Source organism: Suncus etruscus, chromosome 7, assembly GCF_024139225.1.
Source record: "Suncus etruscus isolate mSunEtr1 chromosome 7, mSunEtr1.pri.cur, whole genome shotgun sequence".
Classification (NCBI taxonomy): Eukaryota; Metazoa; Chordata; class Mammalia; order Eulipotyphla; family Soricidae; genus Suncus; species Suncus etruscus.
In genome coordinates this window covers 42,514,048-42,533,193 of record NC_064854.1, presented here as the reverse complement: position 1 = coordinate 42,533,193, position 19,146 = coordinate 42,514,048, and the positions used below count along the sequence as shown (strand labels likewise).

At 35.1% G+C, this 19,146-nt stretch overlaps 1 protein-coding gene across 1 annotated transcript in view; it reads right to left on the bottom strand.

Moving 5' to 3' along the window:
- DNAH14 (dynein axonemal heavy chain 14) overlaps positions 1 to 19,146 on the bottom strand; it is a 367,193-nt gene that overhangs the window by 226,615 nt on the left and 121,432 nt on the right. Inside the window, exons 29-35 of the mRNA XM_049777552.1 lie at positions 16,178 to 16,323; positions 12,557 to 12,625; positions 11,590 to 11,776; positions 10,386 to 10,462; positions 4,951 to 5,122; positions 3,826 to 3,915; positions 2,332 to 2,466 (exon numbers count right to left, since the gene is read on the bottom strand). Coding sequence (XP_049633509.1) covers positions 2,332 to 2,466; positions 3,826 to 3,915; positions 4,951 to 5,122; positions 10,386 to 10,462; positions 11,590 to 11,776; positions 12,557 to 12,625; positions 16,178 to 16,323 — 876 coding nt within the window. The remainder of the gene's footprint in view (positions 1 to 2,331; positions 2,467 to 3,825; positions 3,916 to 4,950; positions 5,123 to 10,385; positions 10,463 to 11,589; positions 11,777 to 12,556; positions 12,626 to 16,177; positions 16,324 to 19,146) is intronic.

The following is a 19,146-nucleotide window of genomic DNA, read 5'->3' as shown; positions in this document are numbered from 1 at the left end:
TTACTCCTGGCTATGAGTTCAGAAATTGCTCCTGGATTGGGGGATATTATGGGATGCTGGGGTTTTGAACCGCAGTCCGTCCTAGGCAAGTGTGGCAAGGCAGACACCTTACCACTTGTGCCACTGCTCCATCCCCTATGATTTTAAATAGATATAAGTGATGAATCTATAACTGAACAGTCTAAGTCTGATTGGGGAAGGGAGTTCTGGTTCACCAACACAAATCTCAGGAAGAAAACATGTTAGGGACTTACTGTGAAAGTTGAAGAAAAACTATAGTCTCTGATAAACTGAGGACAAAAATTTAGAGATGAAAGCATAGATCAAAAAGAAGTTAGGATAGGAGTCATTGGAAAATTAGGAAAAAGCAACTGTACAGTAAGGCAACTCTGAAAGCCACCCAGAGTAGGCCCAGTCATGATGCACAGGAAAATCCCAAGAAACCTGATACTTTCATCTTAGTAAGATTCTTTTTTTGCCTGTTAATTGTGGGGGCTACATTCAGAGGCACTACAGGACACCGGGCTGCTCCAGGCAGTGCTGGAGGACATGCAGTTATTGGGATCAAACTCAGGTCCTCCAAAATTTCACCTGTTTTCATGATAATAGCAATCAGTAAACTGGGAATGAAATAAAATTTCTTACAAAGTGCAAGTTATGAATACCCCCAAAATTTATAGTGGTAGAAGATGAAAAACCTTCCTTTACACCCCAAATCAGGAGAAAAACAAGGAGTTCAGTTTTTGCTATCAAATATGCACTGCAGGATTCAAAAGAAAAATCATACGAATTGGAAAGGAATAGGTAAAACTATCTATTTCAATATGACGTGATTCTGTATGTAGAAACCCCAAGGAATTTGCCACTTATAGAGCTAAGAAATGAATAAGCACTCCTTTATAATATAAGGTTAGTACAAAAACAGCAACTTGTTTATAGGAATTGGGGAGTTAGCTATAGTGCATGTAGTGGTCTCTAACTTGGATGTCCAACAGTGCCCTCTGCCCTATGGCTTCTAGCAATACCAAGTTTGAGAAGCACCACAGAGACCCTGGGCTTATAATAAGTATTGAATCAGTAGGCTAGGATTGTTAGTGAACAATCCATCAAGGAGAAATTTCAATTATATTAGCATCCAAAGAATAAACTGCTTAGGAATAATTTTAACCATGTTAGGAGAAAAACCTATGTTTTGAGACTACAAAAAATAATTTCTAAAATTGAAGAGATCATATGTTCATGTACTAGAAAAACTTCATATTGTTAATACAGTTAGTCCTTAAACTGACTTATAGATTGAATGTAATTTTTATTAATATTTCAGTTAAACTATTTTTAGAAATGAAAAATCCAATCATCAAGCCTATATGGAATATGAAGCCTAAAATAGACAAATAATGTATTTTAAAAATAAAAGTGTATAACCTATACTTCCCAATGTCAAAATTTTTGATATTTTGAAGTTGAATAATACACATTAACTGAAAGGAAAATGCACAAAATTAAGAACCTCACTTATCAGAATGTTTGGACTATATTACCGACAATAGATCTTTGAATAAACTATTGGAATATATACTATTTATTAGTGTCTATTTGTATTGAATAAAATTATATCATAGAAAGTATCTCTTCTAGTAACTTAAGGACAACATTAGTAAATCTATCAAGATGACTCTTTATGCTAATAATTTATAATATTAAACATAGCTGCTTAAAATAATTTTATAGGCCGGAGAGATAGCATGGAGGTAAGGCGTTTGCCTTTCATGCAGGAGGTCATCGGTTTGAATCCCGGCACCCCATATGGTCCCCCGTGCCTGCCAGGAGCAATTTCTGAGCCTGGAGCCAGGAATAACCCCTGAGCACTGCCGGGTGTGACCCCAAAACAAAAACAAACAAACAAACAAACAAAAATAATTGTATAAAATATAAAAGACTAGACTGAGTTCAATGAGAGCAGAAAATTGCAAAGTATTAAAGTAATAAAATGAATTACATAGATATTAGAAAAGAATTATAGTAATCTAAAGATATGGATTACCTAAACAATAAAATTTGAACTTAAAATTCCATTAAGCTTATTAAATGAAAAGAAATAAGTAACCAAAACAGTGAAAAAATTCTCAATTTTATTTCATATTAATTATTACCAGTCTAATATTTAAGTAGAAAAATCTCATTACTATAATAATTTCTATCTATAAAATTCCCAACAACATATTTGAAAAAGTACATACTTTGGGGTAAATTGATCCAAAATTTTACTTAGAAATAAATTAAGATTTGAACAACAGAGTCATGTCATTTAGTGCCATTTAGAACATTTACCTGTGAACTAGAATTGATGTCTCCAGTTGTTTCTAAATTTGTAATTGATAATAGCGCTAACGCTCTTTTTAAAATTTGTCTGACTGTTGTCTTTCCTCCACCTGTTGGACCTACCAACATCACACCAACAAAAGCCTAAAACAAAATTGCAGATTCATGATTTAATTTTGGTCTATGAAAGTTTCTTTTAAGCTTGTTTCTCATTTTCAAATACACCTTACATTCTAACCATGAATTCTTTCTTCAAATTAGTGTTTACTTTGTTATGATTCAGACTGTTTACAGATTAGACTAACATAAAATCACCAGAATATCTCCTAACTTTAAATGTAAAAAAATTTTAAATTAAATTCAAAATTAAACAAAATTTAAAGTTCAATTCTCAGTATTAAACGACTTATCTCACTTTCTCATTTTCCTTTATTTCTGTGCCTTTCTCTGTAATTGATTTCTCTGATATGATTAATCTGTACTTTCTCTTCTCTCTTGTTTCATTCTTTTGAGTTCTAAGGTTCCTTTTCATGTTAATCTTACCAAATTTATCTGGACATTCTTAGTTAGTCTCATGAATTTTATGAATGCCTTAAGCTTTGACTTTAATTTTAATTAATTTAATATTCATGAATATATTTTCCAGCATTTGGTCTAAGTGCTAGATTGAAATTTTGACAGTTTACTACAAATTTGCATCTGATAGCTCATAATTTTAAAAGTCAACATAGGTTCTAAAATTTACAAAATCTGATCTAGTACTTTAAAAAGTTGTGGCTTATATTTTCTAGCTATTTAAAATCTAGTTACTTAATAAAAACTACTATTCATCAATTGTCTAAAGTAGGATAGTAAATTTTTTCCATTTCTTGATTTTTTTCATCTCTTTATATCTTATAAAAGCTTTCCTTGGTTCTAGTTTCATTTCAACTACAGTTGCATTGGTGTTATGGATTGAATACTTGCACCATTGAAATTCAAACATTGAAGCCTTAATAGTATGATAGTAATTGGAAGTAGGGGTTCTGGAAGGAAATAAGGGTTTTTTGAGGTAACGAGGATGGAATCCAACGATGATAAAGTTCACTGGAATACGAAACACCTTAAACGACATTTGTAGATTGTTATATAAAATTGCTGTATTTCAGGGCTTAAAGTGAAAGAATTAACTTACTGAAAATTAAAATGAAGTATTGTATAAAAATCTAGTTATTAGTTGATCAAGAGACAACTTTGAAGGACAATGTGATAGCTCTTTTACTTTTATTGTGTTTTTCTCCTTCATCATACTTATTAAAACTCAAGAGCAGGAGTCAAAGAAATAGTACAGGGGTTAAGGGACTTGTCTTTCCATGCCCTATCCCAGTTCAACTCCAGGAATTGCAGATGGTCCCCAAGCACAATCGGAGTGAGCATTGAGTAGAGTAATTCCTGACCATAGCTAGCAACAAAAAAACCACAAGAGCAAAAACTGGTAGCAAAACATTTATTTTATATACTTACCTGAAGTTGAGTATAAAGCTGCAAAATTTTGTTCTTCTGAGCTGGCAATTCCTCAAAACCCATTTGTTGTACTTCAATAGATATTGCTCTCTAAAAGAAAATAAGTACATTTACCTAAAATGTAAAAATTAAACTCTAAATATATAATCCTATAAGTATTTCCATATAGTAGCGAATAGTGAACATTAAGATAAATAATATTTTATGGTATCAGGGATTGAACCCAGAGTTTCACATATGTGAGAAAAACTCTTTTCAATAATGGAATTATTGTCATTACAAGAAAAGTTAGAAACCAGAACTTCTTATCTCCCTCCTATATGAAGACACAGTGACTATAAGTCTGGAAGTGAGTTTTTTTTTTTTTTTTTGGTTTTTGGGCCACACCCGGCATTGTTCAGGGGTTACTCCTGGCTGTCTGCTCAGAAATAGCTCCTGGCAGACATGGGGGACCATATGGGACACCGGGATTCGAACCAACAACCTTTGATCCTGGACCAACAACCTTTGATCCTGGATCGGCTGTTTGCAAGGCAAACGCCGCTGTGCTATCTCTCCGGGGCCTGGAAGTGAGTTCTTATCTGGAACCAAGCTTATCAAAATACCCTGACCTTAGACTTCTAGACCTAAAAAACTGTGAGAAATAAAAGTGTTATGTTTAGGCTATCAAGTTTAAAGTATTTTATTATAGTAACCACAAATGGACCAAGACAATTGGGGAAAGAATCAGGTGCTAAATCCCTTAAAGTGTCACAGTGATTCCTAATACTCTATTCTGACCTCTTACTATATAAATAGAACTTCTTATGCTATAGAACAAAAAAAGTAGCCCATCATTGTACTTAACGGTAAGAACTATCGACTTTGTCAATTTGGAAGAATAGATTAGAAAAATTCAAGATAACAGCTTTTCTTGTCCAAAGGTGCCTAGTTTGTTTCTCTTTCATCATATTATGATGCACTGAAAGTTCTCCTTTCCTACCCAGGGGAAATGACATCTGCAAGTATTTTCTTTTACTTCCCAAACACTAATATTTTATGAAGAAGATTGAAAATCTGCAACTAGTCTCTTATCTTGATATTCCATATCTAAGCATTTGTGACAATTTTCAAAGATGTTCTTACCTCCAAGGCAATGGTATTTTCCCTTGAATTTACAGTTTTATGAAAAACATCTGCCATTATCTTTTCAAAAAGTATGACATCTTCATGATGAAATTTTGGTAAACTAATTTCTCTCATGGCCTCAACAAGGATCATTAATTCTGTTGCTTCAGAAAGGGAGTCACTGGTGGTACTTAATTGGTAGAAGAAAAGGAACATGAAGAACAAGTTAGCAAGTAGACTCTGTTGACATTAGTAATCTTTTAAAAATAGGTAGCTACTCACAAAGACTGACTTCATCATAAGTCCCACCTCAGGATCTGTACAGATACTGAGACCTCTAAACACAGAGCAGAAGTCTTCCACACACCAAAGGAAAAAAAAAAGAAAGAAAGAAAAAAAAAAAAAAAAAAAAAAAAACACCACCGGGAAAGTAAAGGATCCTGAGCAATGTCTAGAGTTGATCCCATGACAGTATGCTCCAAGGACGGAGAAATCCCATATCTCTTAGGCCAAGTGAATTCTTTTTCGAATGACCCCAATATTTACTGTGCCAGTGCAGGAGGGAAAAAAACAAAAATACAAAAAGCACAAAACCTTGGTTATTTTTTGATATAAATATATATAGTACCTTCATTTATTATTGTTATTATTATTTTTGATTTACCAATCTATTTTGGTCGATTTCTCTGTTTGGGTGTGATTATTGAAAGTGTAGTCCCCAATTATACTTATTTTTTTTATTTTTTTTTTCTCTTCCTTTCTTCTCTTTCGTTATGTGCTATGCCATGTTTCTTAATTCAAGACCATGGCGTGATTTTTGTTTGTCTGTTTTTGTTTTATTTTTTTTTCTACTTGTTTGTTTGTTTGTTTTGTCTGCTCTGTGTGGTGCTTATCGAAATAGCTGGAGCCCTCACTGGATATTTGACACTTCTTTTGGTACTAGTGGAGTGTTTCACCTACTTTTTCTCCATCTCCCAGAGTGATGATGAGAGCCTTTAGAAGGACTCCGCCCATTTTCGGGGTATTAGACTCTTACCCCAGTTTATTGCTTTTTTCTCCTTCAAACAAAACCACGCAACTTGAACTAGCTAGTCCTGACTCCAGATAGAGGGGGAAATAAGGGAGGCATCAGGACCAAACAGGTGCAAGACTACTAAGTAGTGGGTTAGATACAGAGGGGACCACATATTCTAGCCGCCCTGGGGTGAGGGAAAAGGAAAAGGGAGGTAGGATAGAAACGGAGGCGTAGGGATGACAATTTGGCGATGGGAATCCCCCCTGATTTTATGTAAATATGTACCTAAATATTATTGTCAACAATATGTAAGCCATTATGATCAAAATAAAAATTTATATTAAAAAAAATAGGTAGCTACTCAAATATCCTTTTTCCTCACCTTCATTGCAAACGATTTGGATGAGGTTAACCTGGTTCCCCCAACTCTAGGAAGATCCTTTATTGGAGCAATCAGGCGATACAACTCTCTGGGCACCGACTCAGTGATAGAAATTATATCAATAAGGTTTTTAAAATCATGGGCAGCAAAAATGGACTTAGGCTACTATTTGAAGAAAAATTATGATTTTTAATTAAAAATAATGATTTACTCATTAAAAATCTAGGCTTGTAGGCTATGTAACTGGCAACAATAGAGAAAGTGAAAATAATGTTAACTGGACTAGACTTGCTAAAAATGACTATTACACACAGTTCCCGAACAGTTCCTCTTTTTTTTCTTTTTACCTTTATAACTATTTTACTTTCTGGAATTTAGAAACAAGTTTTGAACATCTGGTTGATTTGGCTACAAAAGAGACCAAAATAACTTGGAGAAAATTTTATATTAATTAATACATAATTAATTCATAAAATAAAGTACAGTTAAGAGAGAATTTTTTTGTTTTGTTTTTTGGATCACATCCGGCAGGGCTCAGAGGTCACTCCTGACTCTATGCTCAGAAATCGCTTCTGGCAGGCACAGGGGGACCATATGAGATGCCGGGATTCGAACTATTGTCCTTCTGGACGCAAGGCAAACGCCTTATCTCCATGCTATCTAAGAGAGAATTTTTAACTGAAAATCAACAGTTCACAGAGTGGGAAATATGAATGGCTCTCAATTGAAAATATTTTCTACTATACACATAATAAGACAAGAAGGAAATTAAAATACTTTATTATTTTGAATTTATTAGATTGACAACATTTTGAAATTTTAGAGACAATTTTGTTTCTAAGCAAACAGTTCCTCTTGTACCAGTATCACTGAGGCTGACTCTGGAACTGCAAGCTGTCCTTGCTATTTCTGGTAACTGGGCTGTACCTACTATCCTCTGTCACTCTAGCCACATGTTCTATGCATTTCTTTTTTCACTCAGTTAAGAATCACATTCAACAGTATTTGTCTTTGATTTTCCAGGATTGTATGTGCAAGTCATAGATATGAAGGAGTTTTGGAAAATAAGTATGCTCCATAAAAGATACTAATTAATTTAAAAAAATGGCAGTTCTAACAACTGTACATGACATGTCTTGAAGCTTGTGGTTGATAAGTAGATAAATGATGAGCCCACAAAGACTCATTTGGGACGTCAGTTTAGATGAGTAGTTTCAGTTATCATTATGACACTGTTTTGTCACCAAAATAGAAGCTAACCTAAAGAAATTCTAGTCTATTGGGGGAATGCAGTGCTGAGAATACCATAGGCATATAAAATTTAAATCCTAATCTACATGTAAATTTCTTTTTTTTTTTTTTTTGTGGTTTTTTTGGGTCACACCCGGCAGTGCTCAGGGGTTACTCCTGGCTCCGCGCTCAGAAATTGCTCCTGGCAGGCACGGGGGACCATATGGGACGCCGGGATTCGAACCGATGACCTTCTGCATAAGAGGCAAACGCCTTACCTCCATGCTATCTCTCCGGCCCGGCATGTAAATTTCTTGATTGGGCAAAAGAGTAAATTTTCTCTACAGTTTAAGTTAACTTTAGATTAAAAAATTTTTGTTATAATAAACTATTACATAATACATGTATATTTCCACAATAACAATATTTCATAATCAAACACTTCAGTACATGGTTTTACATATTAAACATGTAAAAAGAGAAGAAAAGTTAAAATTATCGATGTACATTAATTTTATTATTTTGTTGGGGTCACACCTAACTGTTCTCAGGACTTACTTTTGGCAGGTTAAAGGGACCATATGTGATGCCTAGAATTAACATGGGCCAGCTGAGTGTAAGTCAAATGCTTTAACCACTGTACTGTCTCTTGAGTCCACCTGATGCTAGATATTTTTTTAGAGGAAAAGAAGAAAATTTTTTCCTGAAAAAGTATTCTTTACAGCCTTTTCTCTACCAATATTTAAAATTCTTTATTAGGATGATTATATTTTTAAAGTATTTGATCTATAATAAAACAGTTAATATAATGAGGTATCTAACTTCATTCTTACACCACTTAGGTGGACTGAATGTATTGAATTAGTATTGATATGAATTCAGGCCTTTCTACTCACAAACTAGTACCATAATGTTTTTTTTTATCATTTTTTTCTGTATGGGTGTGCGGGGTGGCAGTTTGCACAGACTTAGGAGGTACTCTTTGTGATACCTCACTTGATTGAGTATCAAAAATTTCCATGCTCAGTCTGGTTATGCAATGCTTACACTTGGGTTTTACTAAGATCATGTACTGAGAGAATCATGTAGTGATAGAACTCAGACTCATAGCTTCTGTAAGTAGGGCATATACTCCACTCCTTTTAACTATTGGAATCCAATTACCAAATCTTTGTGTTTTAATACTTAGACATCCCTCATTGTTCTTAACTTGCAGTATTTTCCTAGCTAGCCTAGTTACTTATTTTTCTGAATAAATTTTAAGTCAGTTAAGCCTAAAAGTAAGCAAACAATTCCTTTTGATATTTTTTCCTGGAGTTGCATTCCTAAATTATCTATCTATCTATCTATCTATCTATCTATCTATCTATCTATCTATCTATCTATCTATCTATCTATCTATCTATCTATCATCTATCTCTTTATTTATATTTACTTTATTTAGAGAATATACATCATGTAGGTGACATAGTTGACTGTAATACATTTGCTTCCAGATAAGTGAGAGCAAAGTTATTTTTAAAAAAAAAAAGAATAGAAACAGAAAGAAAAGAATCAAAAAATGAAATTTTCCAGGAATTCAAAGCACTATTACTGATATTGTGGCTTTTGTGGGACATGTTCTCAGCTGTTGGAAGTAGGAGAATGCTGGTGGGGTAGAGGGTAGGTAACTATTAGCCCAAAATCTGGCATATCTGGAGTTTGGTCAGATTAATGTCTTTGCGGAGGATCATAGAGGAATGATGAAACAGGACCATAGGCAATGCAGCAATTATGGGTGATGAACAGCAGGCATGGCTTGGCATGGTGGGGACTTGGTCTGCCCTCTCCTCTTGAGAATACCAGCTTTCAACTGTGTGACCAGTATACCCAAATTATGGGTATACCTGCAGCTTGGTTATATCACTCTTAAGAAAAAGTGTGAGTCTATGGAGCTGGCCCAATGCAAACATGGTGACTATGTTTGTAGGCATGGTTACAGCTCTATTTAAAGTATTTAAATCTTTATAATGCTAAGTCATTTAGAATGTTTTGTCTTTTAGAATAGTTTTTATATTATTTGGCATGTTTATTTTCTTTTTTCACATTTTCATTTATTTTTAATGCTATTCATATTTAAAAATGGATTTTATGCATTACTCTGATATATTCATACTAAATTTACATTGTTTTTTTTTTTTTGGTTTTTTTTTGGGGGGGGGGGTCACATCCAGCAGTGCTCAGGGGTTACTCCTGGCTCTACACTCAGAATCCGCTCCTGACAGGCCTGGGGGACCATATGGGATGCTGGGATTCTAACCACTGTCCTGCATGCAAAGCAAACACCCTATCTCCATGCTATCTCTCCAGTCCCTGATTTTACATTGAGTTTTAAACTATTGCTCTTAGGGCTATAACAGTAGTAAAGTGGATACGGAGTTTACCTTGTTTGTGGTTGACTTGGGTTTAATCACCAGCATTCCCATATGGTTCCCTGATCAAGCCAGGAGTAATTCTCAAGTACAGAACCAGGAATAACCCCTGAGCATCAGTTGGGTGTGTCCCCACCAAAATAACCCCAAACCACCACCAAAAAACTATTGTTCTCAACTGGGTCATTTGTTATAGCATAATTTTTATTATATAAATATAAGGTCTATTATTTAAAGAATAAGCTCCTTATGAGAAAATTTTTTTCCACTCTCTTCTTTCATATTCTTTCATATTCTTAATACCAATCATCATATTTTACTGTGACATTCTGGAAGTCTCTTGTTTAACTTGTCATCTTTACTTAAAGCTGTATAACTCTCTTTAACCTAACAATTCAAAATTTGACCGACTTACCTTTTATACTTTTGTATCTTCTTTCCAGCCATTATTATAATTGTCTTCAAATTCTTTAGGCCAAAATCATAAAAATCCTTATCAAACATAAAAGTTTTTAGTTATTAAATTTATAACCATTTTTGATAAGTATATAGAATATGTGGCTAAAAACCCTGAATTCTAAACATGCTATTTTTGTGTCTCTCCCAAACTGGTACTGCTAAAAGCCTTTTTATTTTAAAGAAAGAATAAGTATCTTTTTCTTCTTCTTTCCTCTCTCCCTTACTCTTCTTCTCTATTGCTTTTTAATTTTAGACACTGTGGTTTTCAATATTTTTACTGAAGGGGTATTATGCACACCCCTTTACCTTTTTCAGCACCCAGTCCTTGTCCAGAGTGATCATTTTAAACTTTCATTGTCAAAGTGGTCCCTTCTACACTTCCTGCTTTTTGATGTTAAAAAAAAACTATCACTATATGAGTTAATTTTCTTAGACATGGAGGGATGAATTGGAAAAATATTATAATTGAGTATTTTGGAGATATAATAATAAAAACATTATGGGCCTCAAACACTGATTATTTTGGCATATCTTAAGAGAAAATATTCAAAGCATGGCAATCAGATCAGCATTATCAAAACATTTGAGAGTTCCTTAGAAACTAGCCCCTTCAAGAGAGTGAGAAAACTGCTGGAAAGGCCCAGAAATTTATATTTAAAGACCTTCAAATTATATGATGAGTAGTAGTGAATTTAAAGCAAACACTCTTCCTTTGTTCAGGAACAAAGTGGTATATAATTTAAAACAATAGATGCTTGATTTTCTTTCTCTGGATCTTAAAAAAATGCTTGAAATCTTAAATAATTTTAAGTACTACCTTTTATATGTTGGCACATAGATTTTATGTACTTCTAGTAATTCTAGTTCCATTATTTTCCTAGGATATAAAATCAAGGGGTGGAGAAATCATATAGTGGTTAAAGTGCATGTCTGGCATGTGGCTGACTCCAATATGATCTCAGCATTACAAGTTCCTCATAGCATCTCCTAATAGAGGCCTGGGAGACCCCTGAGAACTGCAGGAAGCTTCCCAAGCTTTGCCAGGTTTGTCAGAAACTCACTGGGAGGGGCACAATGTTTACTTAGCACAACTTGGGAATCAGTCCCTTATCCAAAATTTAATAGAATTATTTCTATTTTGATAAAAAATAGTTTATTACCTGTTGTGAGAGTTGTTTTCTAGCTAATTCATAAGTACTAATTAGCTTTACCGACAGTGATTTTGCAGATTTAAAACCAATTGAAAATAGCAATACTTGAGCAATCATTTCAGAATTGGGTACCATCATTGACATTGGGCGAAATAGAAATGTTAAGTTATCTGGAAGTTCTCTTCGATTACTGCATCTAAGATGATAAGGAAAGAAAATAAAAACAAAGAAAAATAAACCATCATTTTTATAAAATATAACTTTTATTTTTTTGGTTTTTGAGTCACACCCAGCAGTGCTCAGGGGTTACTCCTGCCTCTACTCAGAAATAGCTCCTGGCAGGCACGGGGGACCATATGGGATGCCAGGATTCGAACCAACCACCTTGGGTCCTGGATTGACGGCTTGCAAGGCAAACACCACTGTGCTGTCTCTCCGGCCCCAAATATAACTTTTTCTAATAATACATTTCCACTTGACCTTTATCTAAACATAGTGTTTTCTCTTTTCTAGAGGCATACCTAGAAGTGCTCAAAGCAACTTCTGACTTTGAGTGCAGGATAATTCCAAGCTGCTCAGACTAAGCTTTTCTTCTAGTGCCTTTCCCCCAATTCACATAACATCAATTTCGCTGGTTCCCAGCATTATGATTTTATGCCACTAACAGATATTTAGTCGGTCTGTTTAGTCTCCCCCTTCTGCAGCCACCACAGTTTTATTCTATATAGTATTCTTATTAGCTTCCCTACCTGTCTTCTTTAACAAAGTACCAATTCAAACATTCTGGTGAGCTATTCATTAAGAAAGTGTTCCTTGGTCACTATCTATGGATAAATATCCAATCATAGGCATCTATAAATGATGTGAATAGAGGAGTGAAGGTGGAGGATCAATGATAAAGATGTCCATCTGTGGGTAAGATTCTGTCAAGATTTTAGTCTATGTCCACAAATACCACAGATTAGCAGATACTTACTCAAAATTTACGGTGATGAATATTGCACAAGACATATTGATGCGTATTTCTTTTCCTTCCAGTACAAACCTACAAGACATTATTATAATAGTATCACTAAAAGAACTGTTTTCTCTAAGTCAAACAATGTTAAAATTACATGTAAGTTTGGGAACTTTCCTAAGGTTATGTTATATTTAAATTAAAGTAGAACATGCGAGGGGGAAATGGCATGAAAGGAAAGAGGTTTATTTCAAGTTAAAGTTGTTATTATTTTTAAAGTGTAGATACTTTGATCATTTCTGAAGATGTGTGAAGGGTTTTGTCAGTCCTGAGGCTGGTAGTACCCATTTGAATGAATAGAATTATTCAGAGAAAAGAAACTGAGTATAGGATTCATTCAAGATGATACAGTGGGAAAAGAATATTTACAGTGTTGACTTTCTGCATTAGCATGGAACATAGTCTGTCCCATAACTCCAGTAAAACAACTTTGGTAACATTGTGAAACTGTATGGCATGCTTAGTGAGCGTGCTATTGATATCAGATATAGAAACAACTGAGAGGAAATCCTCTGGTGATCTCATGGACAGCTTATACCAAGGAGGATCACCAACCTGAAATCATAAGGTACATAAGAGAAAAATATAAGAGAATTCTCAATGACATTGAAGCTAAAGGCATCTTCAAGGATGAAATATCACTGACCCCACAAGTGGAAGCAAAGATAAACAAATGGAACTAAATCGAACTAACAAGCTTTGCACTCTAAAGGAAATGGTGACCAGGATACAAAGACTGTCCACAGTTTGGAAGAAACTATTCATCCAATACCCATCTGATAAGATATTAATGTCTAAGATATATATACCACTGGTAGAGCTTAGCAAGAAAAAAACATCTAACCCTATCCTAAAATGGGGCTAAGAGATGAATAGACATATCCTCAAATAAAAATACAGATGACCAAAAAGCACATGAAAAAAAGTTACACATCATTAATCATCAGAGAGATGAAAGTCAAAATGACAATGAATTATCTCACACCACGTAGACTGGCACACATCAAAAAGAACAAAAACACCCAGTGCTGGTACAGATGCAGGGAGAATGGGACTCTCATTACAACTGGTGATAATGCTGACTGATCCAGCCTTTTTGGAATACAATATGAACATACCTCAAAATGCTAAAAATTGAGTTCCCATGTGACCCAGAAATACTGCTTCTGGAAATATAGCTTGAGGCCTCAAAACACAATGCAGAAAAGGCACATACTCTTCCATGTTCACTGCAGCCCTATTTATAATTGCCAGAATCTGGAAATAATCCATATGCTCTTAAAAAGATATGAGTGGATAAGGAAGCTGTGGTACTTTTACACAATAGAATATGATGCAGCTGTTAGAAACAATGAAGTTGATGAACTTTCTTATACATGAATGGATATGGGTAGTATTATGCCCAGGGAAATGAGTTAGAGGGAGAGAGATAGACAGAATGATTGCACTCATTTGTGAGATATAAAGAAAACGATAGCATGGTAATAATATCCAATGGCAATAGAGACAAGGGCCAGGAGGACCAATCCATGGTAGGAAGCTTGCCACAAAAAGCAGGAAGTATAGAAGTTTAAAATGATCACTCTGGACAAGGACTAGGTGCTGAAAAAGGTAAAGTGGTGTGCATAATACTCCTTCAGTAAAAATATTGAAAACCACAGTGTCTAAAATTAAAAAGCAATAGAGGAGAGTAAGGGAGAGAGGAAAGAAGAAGAAAAAGAGAAGAAAAAATGTCTGTCCAAGAAGCAGGTAGTAGGGAGGGAACAGTGAAGGGAGGGAGAAAAACTGGGAATACTGGTAGTGGAAAATGTGAAATTGTGAAGGGATGGGTATTAGACATTGAATGAATGAAATTCAATTACGAACAATTTTGTAACTATAATGCAAAAGGAGAGTCATCAAAACAGAAAAGGAAGAATAATAGTTAAAGCATAGGGTTAAATATGAGTACTCTGTACATGACTGAAGAAAAGTTTGCAGAGACTGAGATATGATAAATAACAGGAAAATTTGTGGTTGCTGTATTTCCTCCTACCCTGCCTCACAAACTTATAAGTCTCATAAAAAGACATATTTAAGAACTTGAACAAAATCCTGAGTAAAGACAGTACTCAATATCTATTAGGTTCAATTAGAAATACTAAATTACAATTGAAATTTTAAACCTACAAATTCAATTATACCCATGTAAGATCCTAAATGATGCAAGTTACTAAATTTATCTGAAGAAGAAAAAAATTTCAAATTAGGAAATGCTTGAATTAGTAAACATTATTAAATATACCATTTAAGGATTTTTATGATAAGATTTTTTAAAAGATATCTTTATTTAGGCACTATGATTATAAACATGTTTGTAGTTGAGTTTCAGTCATAAAAAGTACACCACCCTTCACCAGTGCAAGCTTCCTGCCACCAATGCCCCCCATCTCCCTCCTCCCCTATCCTCTGCCTGTCTTCGAGACAGGCATTCAATTTCTCTCACTCACTACCATTGTCATGATAGTTGTTGGCTAACTGCACTCACCACTCTTTGTGGTAAGTTTTATATCATGGGCTGGTCCTTTCAAACCTCATCTCTATTGTTTCTGGGTATTATTACCATATTCTCTTATTTTTCTTAAATTCCACAGATGAATGAGACTATTCTGTGTCTATCTCTCTCTCTCTCTGACTCATTCCACTCATTCGATGGAAACATGTCCATCCATGTATAGGCAAATTTCAGATTCCCTGACAGCTACATAGTATTCCATTGTGTATATGTACCACAGTTTCTTTAGCCATTCATCTGTTGTCAGGCATTTGGGTTGTTTTCAGATTCTGGCTATTGTAAATAGTGCTTCAATGAAGATAGGCATGCAGGGGGCATTTTTGTATTGCATTTTTATGGTTCTTGAATATATCCCTAGCAAAGGTATGGCTGAATCATATGGGAGCTCAATTTCCAGTTTTTTTTTTTTTTAGGAATATTCATATTGTTTTATAGAAAGGCTGGCCTAGATGGCATTCCTATCAGCAGTGAATGAGAGTTCCTTTCTCCCTCCATTCTCGCCAGCACTGATTACTCTTGTTCTCTGTGGCATGAGGTGGTACCTCATTGTTGTTTTGATTCTCATCTTATGTGGTAAGATTTTGAAATAAAAGTATCTATTCAGACTAATGGGGAAAGAGTGTCAGGTGTGTGGACAATTATCTTTTTTGAAATATATTAAATTAAAAAGTTTAATTAGGTTCCTTAATGAAATGTAAAACAAAAAAAAAGTAGAAAGAGCATTTAATCTCAAAACAAAGATAATTAGAAAATGTTTGCATCTTTGACCTGGTAACTCAGATTGTTCTAAATGTTGGCAAACATTCAGTTACCCACACATTGGCACAAAAATTAGTTATATAAATTTTCACATTATTTTCCAAGCCAAAGTGTCGTTTCTTTTAATGTTTTTGTAAAAGCAACAACAACAACAACAACAAAACAAGACAAAAACCCCTACAATCAAGCAAGCACTTATTGTAGAATTATTGAGTAATTAACTGAACAGTAAATTTTATTCAAAAGGTATATAACATAATAAATACCTGATAGAAAATTTGTCTTTTGCATCTTTAATAGTTCGGATTTGTGAGGCAATTACAGACAGAACCTCTGTATTAATTTTTTCAAGTTCATCAAAGCAGCACCATGCTCCTGACTGAACTATTCCAAGGAAGAAATTCTTTGTGATCTTAAAAGAAATGATTAAAATTATTACACAGGTGAACACTTTCGCTAAGATACTTATGTGTGCATGTTTTTCCCAATTTTACCTAAACAAGGAGATATCATTTCCATGGCCCCTCCTCAAGCATTTTTTGCTGAGGAGAAAGCATGGTTGCTAAACAAGTCCTCTACTTTGCCTGACTCTCCAAATATCTAGACACAAATTCTGATATTCACTCAAACGTGTATAGTCAGATTCATTGTTTACACTTTCCTAAAAATTGCTTTCTTTTGGAAGCATCTTCCTCATTGAAACAGAGTCATTAAACAGATAGGTAGATTGCAAACGGTATGGGGGAGGTCATCAGTGCATGAGACAGGATAGAGATGAGCAAATAAAGTTGAATTCTTCAGCTAGAACGTACTAGTTCTAGTTTATGTAGTCAAAAAACCTCACTGGAAAGGGCAGGACTCATAATACCCATACTGCCAAACTGCATTGGATCTCTGATATCTCATATGGTCCCCCAATCCCTGAGTAATCCTGAAGGACATAATTATGAGTAAGCCTTGAACACATAGCACATAACTCTTTATGCTCAAGAGCCCAAAGGCTCAGTAAGCCTTTGGTTTTAGGTGTGGCCCATAAACCAAGACTAAAGCCAAAAACTAAAACCAAACCAAACAAATTCCAACACTTCACTGGAGTTTGATGACCTAGGTCTCCAAAGTGGGGAAGCAAACAGGACAGTCTCAGCTGATTGCTGAGTGAATATTGACTCATTGTAGGATTATGATACCTTAACATCAACATCAGACCCACCAGCACCATGATGGTTTTATTGTTACCACAGAAACCCGTGAAAATGGACAAATATGGTCAAGACCCATTAGGGGAGGAAAATGGGAGGAAGTAGGGAAGAAGGGAAATTTGAAGCCATAAAATAAGGAGAAACAGACTAGGAGTGTTGTCTCTTAGAATCCCACATCCTATGCGTGTGGGAGTGTCTTTACTATTTTCTCTTCCCCTTAAGATGTTTCAGCTGGCACTGTAATTTGCGTTAATTAAACCACATTCAAGTGTGAGCCACGAATATGTGTCAGTAACAACGTGTTAAATAAACATTTCACTTCAGGAAGGGTTTACTTCCTTTACCTTCTTAAATAATCTCTTGCTTGAAACATGACATGCTTTCTTTGAAATCTTTTTTTCTTTCTTTCTTTCTTTTTCTTTTTTTTTTTTTTTTTTTGTTTTTGGGCCACACCCGGCGGTGCTCAGGGGTTCCTCCTGGCTGTCTGCTCAGAAATAGCTTCTGGCAGGCACGGGGGACCCTGTGGGACACCGGGATTGGAACCAACCACCTTTGGTCTTGGATCGGCTGCTTGCAAGGCAAACGCTGCTGTGCTATCTCTCCGGGCCCCTTTGAAATCTTTCTTGAGGGTACACATGAAAGAAAGTCAGGAGTAGAGAACTATGCATTCCCAGAACTTAGTTCCCCAGAGCTTTATTAAAATGCCAAGAGGACTCATTCAAGGACTAGTCAGCTGGAACAAAGATCCTGAATGACTCTGAGTGAAACCCATTAGCATGCAAAGCTTAAGTTTAAAGGAGTCTATCTGCACAACCCCCAAAGAAGGCAGTTTGGAAAGAGGATATAATCAGGTTTGTAGGGCTACCAGCATTCTATTCTGGGTTTGCCCACACCCCTCACTTGGGGCGGGCCTGCAATTTCTTGCCTTATTTCATGATGCTCTCCATTTCAAAGTTGGCTACAGTCTTGGTATTTGCTTTCTGGACCTATCTGCACCCTCTACTCTAGGTATGTAACACAATTTCTTCCTTTTTTCTCACTCTGGAGAAACGTGATTTTTTTTTTCTTGAACACATTTCTCTGAGCTCATTTCTTTCTTTTCTTTTTAAACTTGGGGATCATATGTGATATTTGGGATTCAAATATAGGTTGGCAGGATGCAAGGCAAATGCTCTAAGCCCTGCCTTATTTCTCTCATTTTTGTTTCTGCTTTTGTTTTTATACTTATATATTTTTACATTAGGGTACTATGATTTACAAAGTTGTTCATAATAGAATTTTAGCAATACATTTTTCCCTCACTAGTTCTACTTCTACTGTCAACTTTCTTCCACTAATGTCCCCAGTTCCCTTTGTTCCTCCAGCTGCCTCTTTATCAGGCAATTTTTAAGTTTGTATTTTAGTTCTCATTCTTATGATATTTACTCTCTGGTTTTAGATATCAACTTATACCACACCTCAACACCCAAATGTGCTTGAAGCCACTGGCCCCTATTATCTTCTATCTGCCTCATCTTAGTTCCCACCTTGATTTATTTCCATCTCATTTCTATAGTCTAGGGTTCTCAAGGATTATAATATATATATATATATATACACACACACACACACACACACTTTTTTTTTCTTTGCTGCTGGGTGCTTTATTTTTAAACTGTTGGGTTTTGTTGTTATTGTTGTTAGGTTTTTCTTTTTTTTTTCTTTTTGTCTTCTTCCAGCAGAAACACACAACTTTATTCATCTTGTTCTACCTCATGAATTGAGGGGGAAATAAAAATGAATGGTACCAGGACCAAACAGCCATATGAATTATTGAGTGGAATTAAAAATGATCAGAACTAAACACCAAACCCAAAGTCAACAGCAGAATCAATATCCTATATACAACAAGCTATACACAGAGAGGAACAGTTACACTAGCACTCGGGTGGTGGCAAAGGAAGGAGATATGGGACACATGCTGGGAAAAGGGAGGTAGGGAGGACAACCCTGGTGGTGGGAATGGCCCTGATTCATTGTCACTATGTACCTTCAAT